Genomic DNA, 9342 nt, shown 5'->3' with positions numbered 1-9342 from the left:
CTGACAGGCTGCATCAATGTCTGGTATGGAGGGGCTATTGCACAGGACCGAAAGAAGCTGCAGAAGGTTGTAAATCTAGTCAGCTCCATCTTGGTTACTAGCCTACAAAGTACCCAGGACATCTTTAGGGAGCGGTGTCTCCGAAAGGCAGCGTCCATTATTAAGGACCTCCAGCACCCAGGGCATGCCCTTTTCTCACTGTTACCATCAGGTAGGAGGTACAGAAGCCTGAAGGCACACACTCAGTGATTCAGGAACAGCTTCTTCCCCTTTGCTATCTGATTCCTAAATGGATATTGAATATTTGGATACTACCTCACTTTTTAAAAATACACAGTATTTCTGTTTTTGCAGGTTTTAAAAAACCTATTCAATATACGTTATTGATTTACTTGTTTATTTACTATTATTATTTTTATTTTATTTATTTTTTCATCTTTGCTCGATTATGTATTGCACTGAAGTGCTGCTGTTAACACATTTCACGTCACAAGCCGGTGGCAATAAACCTGACTCTGATAACTGTTCCTGAACCTGGTGGTGTGAGTCCTGAGACTCCTGTACCCTCCTCCTGACGGCAGCAGCCGTCTGTCCCACCGACTTGCTCCGCGTTCCGTGTGCCGTGGTTCTCGCCGCGGGCAGAGCCTCCCGCACCGGGTGAGTAGTCATGTGCTTCCTCCTGCCAGTCTGCAGGCAGGAGCAGGAAGTTGTATCGTTTTGTTGAAACGCAGGAACTCCGATGGCTTTACGAAGCCACGGGCTCCGGGCAGAAGGCGAGGCGCGGCTCTTTCCGACCCTCTCTCCAGCCATCCCCTCCTCCCTGAAGCTGGGGCTGACCATCGCCTACACTGTCTTCTACTCGCTGCTCTTCGCGTTTGTCTACGTCCAGCTCCTGCTGATTCTACACTATAGGCACAAGAGACTGAGCTACCAGACTGTGTTCCTGTTTCTCTGCTTGATCTGGGCTGCTCTGAGGACAGTTCTCTTCTCGTTTTATTTCGAGGACTCTGCGCAAATAAGTTCGCTCGACCCCTTCTCCTTCTGGCTCCTTTACTGCTTCCCTGTTTGCCTTCAGTTCTTCAGTTTAACGTTGATGAATCTATACTTCACCCAGGTGAGTACAGCCGGGTTCCCTTTTTTATCGCCAGCGAAAGAGACCCAGTTGTCCCACTGCGTTCCTACAGGTAAAATAAGTATCTTCAGTTACTTCTCCTTTTTAGTCGCCCTTTAATAGAAAAGACATCGTTAGGCTGGAAACACACACACACACACACACACAGTGCCAGAGAGACTCAGCAGATCAGGCAGCATCTATGGAGAATAAACATTCCGAGACCCTTCATCAGGACTGGCGGACTGGAAAGGAAGGGGGCAGAAGCCAAAATAAGAGGTTGGGGGAGGAGGAGTACAAGCTGGCAGGTGACAGGTCAGGAAGGGTCTAGGTCTGAAACATTGATTTATTTCTCTCCATATATGTTGCCTGACTTGCTGAGTTCCTCCAGCATTTTGTGAGTGTTATTTAGGTGATAGGTGAGGGAGAAGGAAGGGAGGGGTGATGAAGTAAGAAGCTGGAAGGAGATATGTAGAAGTCAAGGCTGAAGGTGGAAGAGGACAGTGAACCATGGAAGAAACGGAAGGAGGAGGGGAACCACAGGAAGGAGAAGAGAAAGGGTGAAAAGAAGATTTACCAGGATGGTGTCAGGACTCAAGGGCTTGAGTTATAGGAAGAAGTTGGGCATGTTAGGACTTTGTTTCCTTGGGTGTAGGAGGTCGAGGGGTGACTTTATTGAGGTGTATAAGATCATGAGGGGCATAGACAGGGTGAACATTTTTTTTTGCCAGGGATAGGGGACCAAAAACTGGAGGGTGAAGGTGCAAGTAGAAGGGAAAGATTTTTACAGGAGCCCCAAGGAGCAACTTCTTTATAGAGATAGTGGTGTGTTCATTGGAACGTGTTGCCAGAGAAAGTAACACACAAGATGCTGGAGGAACTGATCCATTCTGGCTGCATCCGTGGAAGGAAATAGATAGTCAACAACCGGATGGTGATGCTTCAACAGGCCATTTCTCACCACAGAGGCTGCCTGACCCACTGAATTCTTCCACCATCTGTGGATTGCTCCAGATTCCAGTGTTTGCAATCACTTGCATCTACCAGAGAAAATAGTTAGGCCTAGTAAAACAACAACATATGAGTATTTTCTAAATGTGGAGTGAATTCAGAAATTGGAAGTGCAAGGGGACTTGAGAGTCCTAGAGCAGGTTGAGTCTGTGGTGAGGAAGGCAAACGCAATGTTAACATTCATTTCAAGAGGATTTGAATATAAAGGCAAGGATGTAATGCTGAGTATTTATAAACTGTTGGTTAGACCACAACTGTGGAGGATTATAACAACTTTTGGTCCCGTATCTCAAGAAGAATGTGCTGGCATTGGAGAGGGTTCAGAGGAGGTTCACAAGAATGATACTGGGAATGAAAGGGTTAATCTATGAGAAGACTATGATGGTTCAGGGCCTATATTTGCTGGAGTTTAGGAGAATGAAGAGGGATCTCCTTGAAACCTACTAAATATTGAAAATGCTAAATAGAGTGGATAAGGAGATATGTTTCAAACAGTGGGAGAGTCTGGAACAAGAGGACACAGTCTCCGAATACAAGGATGTTCCTTTATAACTGAGGGTGAATTTCTTTAGCCGAAGGGTAGTGTGCCTGTAGCATTCATTGCCATGGGCAGCTGTGGAGGCCAAGTCATTGGGTATAAGCAGAGGATGATTGGGTCATGGTTAGTGAGGGAGTCAGTTACAGGGAGTAGGAAGCAGAATGGGGTTGAGAGGGAAAGTAAGTCTGCCATGATTGAATGGTGGAGCAGGCTTGATGGATTAAATTACTAAATTCTGCCCCCAGGTCTTACAATCTTATAAAGGCCAAATGTGGACAAATGGAGTAGCTCAGATGGGTCAGCACGGATGAGGTCGGCTAAAGGGCCTGCTTCCATGCTCTATGGCCCAGGCCTCTCCTCTCTAGGCCCTGCAAATAAGTTCGAGTGACATGACAGGCACTGTAAAGTTAAGATAGGAGAGGTGAACAGAGGTAAGACCTGGAGTAAATGGGGGCACACAAACATGGAACCAAATGAGCCCATACCTCAAAGGTGAAAGATTGTATTCAGGCAATGGCCCCCAGACATCCAGAGCCCAATGCACCTCTTAGCATGTGATCGCCATATTAAAGCAGGAATCCCAGAAACCAAGGTATCGCCTACACATGAATATTGAGAGGCTTAGGAAGAGGACCCCTTTATTTAGTTTGTGGGATGACTTATTTGAGAGGCAGATGAGCCGCTCTCTAACTTCACATTTGAATGACAATTTTCTGCCAAGGCTGGGGATGTACAAGGCTGAAATGCTGGAATCAAAGCAAAATGAGCTGCCAGAGGAACTCATCAGGTCAGGCAGCATCTGTGGAGGGAAGTGTACAGTTGTCATTTTGGGTGAGGGGTCCCCTCCGTTGTTTCTTCCTGACCTGCTGAGTTCCAAAGGAATTTTGTGTGTGTTGGTCAAGATCTCCAGCATCTGCAGAATCTCTTGTGTTAGTGATTGTTCAAATGAGTTGCACCCTTCCCTCTACCAGGGAGTAGAGAGTTCAAGCACTTCTCCAGAGCTTACTGGAGCATATACACTCGATAAACACAGGACACACCAGCACAGTGCAGCTGCCCTGACAGTGGTTGACCTTTCCCTCAAAATGACCATAAGACATAGGAGCAGAATTAGGCCATTTGGCCCATTGAGTCTGCTCCGCCATTCAATCACAGCTGATCCTTTTCTCCCCACCTCAGCACCACTCCGTGGCTTTCTCCCCTTAACCTTTGATGCCGTATCCAATCAAAAACCTATCAAGCTCTGCCTTAAATACACCCAATGACCTGGCCTCCACAGCTGCCTGTGGTAATAATTTCCACAAATTTACCACCCTTTGGTTGAAGAAATGTCTCCACACCTCTGCTTTAAATGGACTGCCCTCTATCCTGAGGTTGTGCCCAATCATGGGAAACATCCTTTCTACATCTACTCTGTCTAGGCCTTTCACCATTCAAAAGGTTTCAATGAGGTTCCCCCTCTTTGTTCTAAATTCCAGCAAATACAGACCCAGACCATCAAATATTCCTCGTATGGTAACCCTTTCATTCCTGGAATCAATCTTGTGAACCTCCTCTGAAAGTCCAAATATACACCATCCACTACATCCCCTTAATCTATCCTACTTGTAATTTCCTCAAAGAATTCCAACACGTTCATCAGGCAAGATTTTCCCTTAAGGAAACTATGCTGACTTTGTGCTATCTGGTCCTGTGTTAACAGGTACTCCATCACCTCATCCTTAACGATTGACTCTTAACATCTTCCCAACCACTGAGATCAGGCTATCTGGTCTATAATTTCCTTTCTGCTGCCTTCCTCCTTTCCTATAGAGTGGAGTGACATTTGCAATTTTCCAGTCCCCTGGCACCGTGCTAGAGTCCAATGATTTTTGAAAGATCACTACTAATGCCTTCCCAATCTCTAATGCTACCTTTTTCAAAACCCTAGGGTGCAGTTCATCTAGTCTGGGTGACTTATGTACCCTCAGGTCTTTCAGCTTTTTGACCACCTTCTCCCTTGTAATAGTAACGGCACTCACTTCTCTTTCCTTGCACCCTTCAACATCTGGCACACTGCTAGTGTCTTCCACAGTGAAGACTGATGCAAAACACTCATTTAGTTCACCTGCCATCTCTTTGTCCCCTGTTATTACTTCTCTGGCCTCATTTGTGGTCCTACATCCACTCTCACCTCTCTTTTATTTTTTACATACTTGAAAAAGCCTTTACTATCAACTTTGATATTGTTTGCTAGCTTGCTTTCATATTTCATCTTTTCCACTTGTAATGATTCTTGTAGTTGCTCTCTGTAGATTTTTAAAAGTTTCCCAATCCTCTGTTTTACCACTAATTTTTGCTTTGTTGTATGTCCTCCTTTGCTTTTACATTGGCTCTGACTTCCCTTATCAGCCACAGTTGTTCTGTTTTACCATTTGAGTGTTCCTTTGTTTTTTGAAATACATCTATCCTGCACCTTCCTCATTTTTCCCGGAAACTTGTGCCATTGCTGCTCTGATGTCATCCCTGCCAGCAGCTCCTTCCAATTTACTTTGGCCAAACCTTCTCATGCCACTGTAATATCCTTTTTCCCACTGAAATACTGCTACATCAGACTTTCTCCCTATCAGATTTCAGGTTGAATTTGATCATATTATGATCATGCCTTTAAGGGTTCTTTTACCTTAAGCTCCTTAATCACCTCCTTTTCATTACGTAACACCCAATCCAGTATAGCTGATCCCCTGGTAGGGTCAATGACAAACTGCTCTAAGAAGCCATCTCGGAGGCATTCAACAAACTCACTCTCTTGAGTTCCATTTCCAACCTGATTTTTCCAATCGACCTGCATGTTGAAATCCCCCATGACTATCATAACATTGCCCTTTTGACACGCCTTTTCTATTTCCTGTTATAATCTGTGGTCCACATCCCAGGAAGTCTGTATATAACTGCCATCAGAGTCCTTTTATCCTTGCAGTTTCTTAACTCACTCCACAAGGATTTAACATCTTCTGATCCTCTGTCACATCTTTCTTCTGATTTGATGCCATTCTTTACCAGTAAAGCCACGCCAACCCCTCTGCCTATCCTACCCCACCGATACAACGTGTAACCTTGGACATTCAGCTCCCAACTACAACCATGATTCAGTGATGGTCACAACATCATACCTGATAATCAGTAATAATGCAGCAAAATCATCCACCTTATTTCTTAGACTCCATGCATCGAGATTTAACCCTTTGCGTACTGTATTTGCCGCTCTTTTTGATTCTGCATCACGAAAGCACTGATACTCACACAGCTGGGTGCAATTATGTCCTATCTGCCTGCCTTTCCTGACAGTCTGACTACATGCTACCTGTATTTTTTTTTACCATCCTATCCTGAGTCCCTTCATTCCTGTTTCCACCCCTCACCAAATTAGTTTAAACCCTTCCCAACAGCTCTAACAAACCCGCCCGTAAGAATATTCGTCCCCCTTGGGCTTAGGTGCAACCTGTCACTTTTGAATAGGCCATGCCTCCACTAGAAGTGATCCCAATTATCCAAGAACCTGAAGCCCTGACCCCTGCACCAGCTTCTCAGCTACACGTTAATATGCCATATCATCCTGTTTCTACCCTCACTGGTGTGTGCCACAGGCTGCATTCCAGAAATTACTACTATGGAAGTCCTGCTTCTTAGCTTCGCAAACACGAGGAAATCTGCAGATGCTGGAAATTCAAGCAACACACACAAAATGCTGGTGGAACACAGCAGGCCAGGCAGCATCTACAGGAAGAAGTGCAGTTGACGTTTCGGGCCGAGACCCCTTCTCAGCAAGCTTTCTGCCTAGCTCTCTAAATCCTCTCTTCAGGACTTATTTGCTTTTCCTTCCTATACCATTGGTACCAAAATGTACCAAGACACCTGGCTGCTCTCCCTCCCTCTCTAAAATGCTGTGAACGTTACCTGAGATGTCCCTGATCCTGGCGCCTGGGAGAGTGTCCCGTTCATGTCCACAGAATCTCCTGTCTCTTCCTCTGACTACTGAGTCCCCTATCACTACTGCTCCCCTCTTCTCCCTCTTTCCCTTCTGCACCATGGACCCATGCTCAGTACCAGTAACCCGGTCTCTGTGGCGTTCCCCTGGGAGGTCATCCCCCACAACAGTATCCAAAACGGTGTACTTATTATAAAGGGGAATGGCCACAGGGGTGCTCTGTGCTAGCTGCCTATTCACATTTCTGTTTCTCCTGACATCACCCAGCTACTCACTTCCTGCAACCTTGGGGTGACTACTTCCCTGTAACTCTGCTCAATTGTCTCCTCCCTGTCTTGCACAAGCTGAAGGTCATCCAGCTGCTGCTCCAGATCCCTAACAGATCTTCAAGGAGCTGAAGCCGGATGCACTTCACGCTGATGTAGTTCCCTGGGAGACTCCCATGAAGAACACACAACAGCCACTTACTTACAGTAAGAGAGGATAAAAGGAACCTGGACAGAAGCTTATCCAGAGCCAAAGCCTCCTTTGAGCCAATGACTGAGTGTTAAAAGGGAAGTTTGATGTCGAGAATGTTTTACCAAGGAAACCACTTGTTGTAACAGACCCATAAATCTGTTGTCAGTCTGTGTGTTGTGGTGTCAGCCAGCAAAAGTGAAATTAAGAGATAGGAAAGGAAAAAGATTTTAAGAGTTTCTTTAGACCATGAGGGAAAATTAAAAAATAAGTTTGGTGGACCCAGTGTTAAAGAATTGCTTATGAAACCAGTCATTAATAGGTGGAACTAAACTATAAGAAGAGGAAGTATCACATAAACACAGTGAACTGATGATGGTCCATAGATACAAGCGACTCAGACTCATCAGTTGTCTTGGAATAGTCATAAACAAGAGATTCTTTTTTTAAAAAATTAGTTTTTTTATACATTTTCTACATCGCTACAGATAAAAAAAACCCCAAATCAAAATGAAGAACATTAATACAGTGCAAAAACAAACATACAATAATAATATAATACAAAAAAAGATAATTGAGAAAGCACCCAAATTGAAGACATGTAAAGTTAGAATCCTCCCCAAGCCCCGCCACAAAAACAAACTCCAGACCAACCACAACACAATATAGAGAATATAAATCAGGACAATCAAACCACCAAAACACTTAGAAACAGAAGATATTAATGCCTGCTACCAAAAAAAAAGCTGAAAGCAAGGGACCGAAAAAAAAACCTTAGTTAAGAGGAAGGTTATGAAAGTACTCAATAAAAGGTCCCCAGACCTTATGGAACTTTATATCCGAATTAAGAACTGAATAATGAATTTTTTCAAGGTCTAAGCATAATATCGTTAAGCCATTGAGCATGCGTGGGCGGGGCAACATCTCTCCATCTAAGGAGGATTAAACGTCTAGCCAGGAGAAAGGCAAAAGATAATATTCGACAATTAGTCGAACTCAGACGTAAATCTGTCTCACCCCAGAAACCGAACAAAGCAATTAAAGGGTTAGGTTCTAGGTGGTGATTCAGAATATACGATAACATTATGAAGACATCTTTCCAAAATTTCTCCAAGCTAGGACAGAACCAGTACATATGAATGAGAGAGGCCTCACCCCTTTTGCGTTTATCACAAAGAGGACTAATATTAGGGTAAAATTGAGATAGTTTAGATTTAGACGTATGGGCTCTATGAACAATCTTAAACTGTAAAAGGCAATGGTGAGCACAAAGAGTGGTTGAATTAACCGATTTGAGAATCGACTCCCAAGTCTCATCAGATAAAGAGATATTTAAATCATGCTCCCAAGCCATTTTAATTTTATCCACAGGGGCACGTCGTAAGGATGCTAATTTATCACGAATAAATGATACTAAACCTTTACCTAGTGGATTAATAGAAAGAAATAAATCCATAACATTTTTCTCAGGCATTTCAGGGAAGTTTGGAATTAAAGGAACAATAAAGTGTCTAATTTGGTGATATCTAAAAAAATGAGCATTGGGCAGATTAAACTTAGCAGAGAGCTGTTGAAAAGATGCGAAGTGATTATCAATAAAAAGATCTTCAAAATGTCTAATGCCCTTCCTATACCAATCATGGAATGCTGAGTCAAACGTAGTGGGTAGAAAAAGGTGATTATGTAAGATAGGGCTAGAAAAGGAAAAACCATGGAAACCATAAAATTTCCTAAACTGAGTCCATATATGCAAAGTGTGTCTAACAAGAGGATTAACAATTAATCTGGACAAACTACAAGGGAGTACAGAGCCAAGAAGTGCAGAAATAGATAAATCTTTAGTGGAACTCAACTCCATTGCCACTCAATTAGGGCACTCGGGTTGGCCATGGAAAAAAGACCAAAAGGTAGCACAACGTATATTGGCTGCCCAATAATATAAACGAAAGTTAGGTAAAGCCATGCCACCCTCATAAACAAGAGATTCTGCAGATGCTGGGAATCCTAAGAAACCCTCCAAAAATGCTGGAGGAACTCAGCAACTCATGCAGCATCTATGGAGGGGAATGAACTGTGGACTTTTCAGGCCGAAGGCCTTCTCAGGACGGGGCAGAAAGGGGGGTAAAAGCCAGAATAAAAAGGTGGGGAAAGAGTATAAGCTGGCTGGTGATAGGTGAGACCAGGTGAGGGGGAAGGTGGGTGGGAGGAATGGAGGGAATGAAGTTGGAAGCTGGAGGCAATAGGTGGAAGAGTAAAGAA

General features: G+C 44.0%; 1 protein-coding gene across 1 annotated transcript in view; it reads left to right on the top strand.

The window, feature by feature from the left end:
- Nucleotides 1–684: 684 nt before the first annotated feature.
- LOC132400786 (G protein-coupled receptor 137Ba-like) overlaps nucleotides 685–9342 on the top strand; it is a 41265-nt gene continuing 32607 nt past the window's right edge. Inside the window, exon 1 of the mRNA XM_059982157.1 lies at nucleotides 685–1114. Within this exon, the coding sequence (XP_059838140.1) occupies nucleotides 740–1114 (375 nt within the window). The 5' untranslated portion in view covers nucleotides 685–739. The remainder of the gene's footprint in view (nucleotides 1115–9342) is intronic.

Source organism: Hypanus sabinus, chromosome 10, assembly GCF_030144855.1.
Source record: "Hypanus sabinus isolate sHypSab1 chromosome 10, sHypSab1.hap1, whole genome shotgun sequence".
Taxonomy (NCBI): Eukaryota; Metazoa; Chordata; class Chondrichthyes; order Myliobatiformes; family Dasyatidae; genus Hypanus; species Hypanus sabinus.
This window is presented reverse-complemented; position numbering and strand designations above follow the sequence as displayed.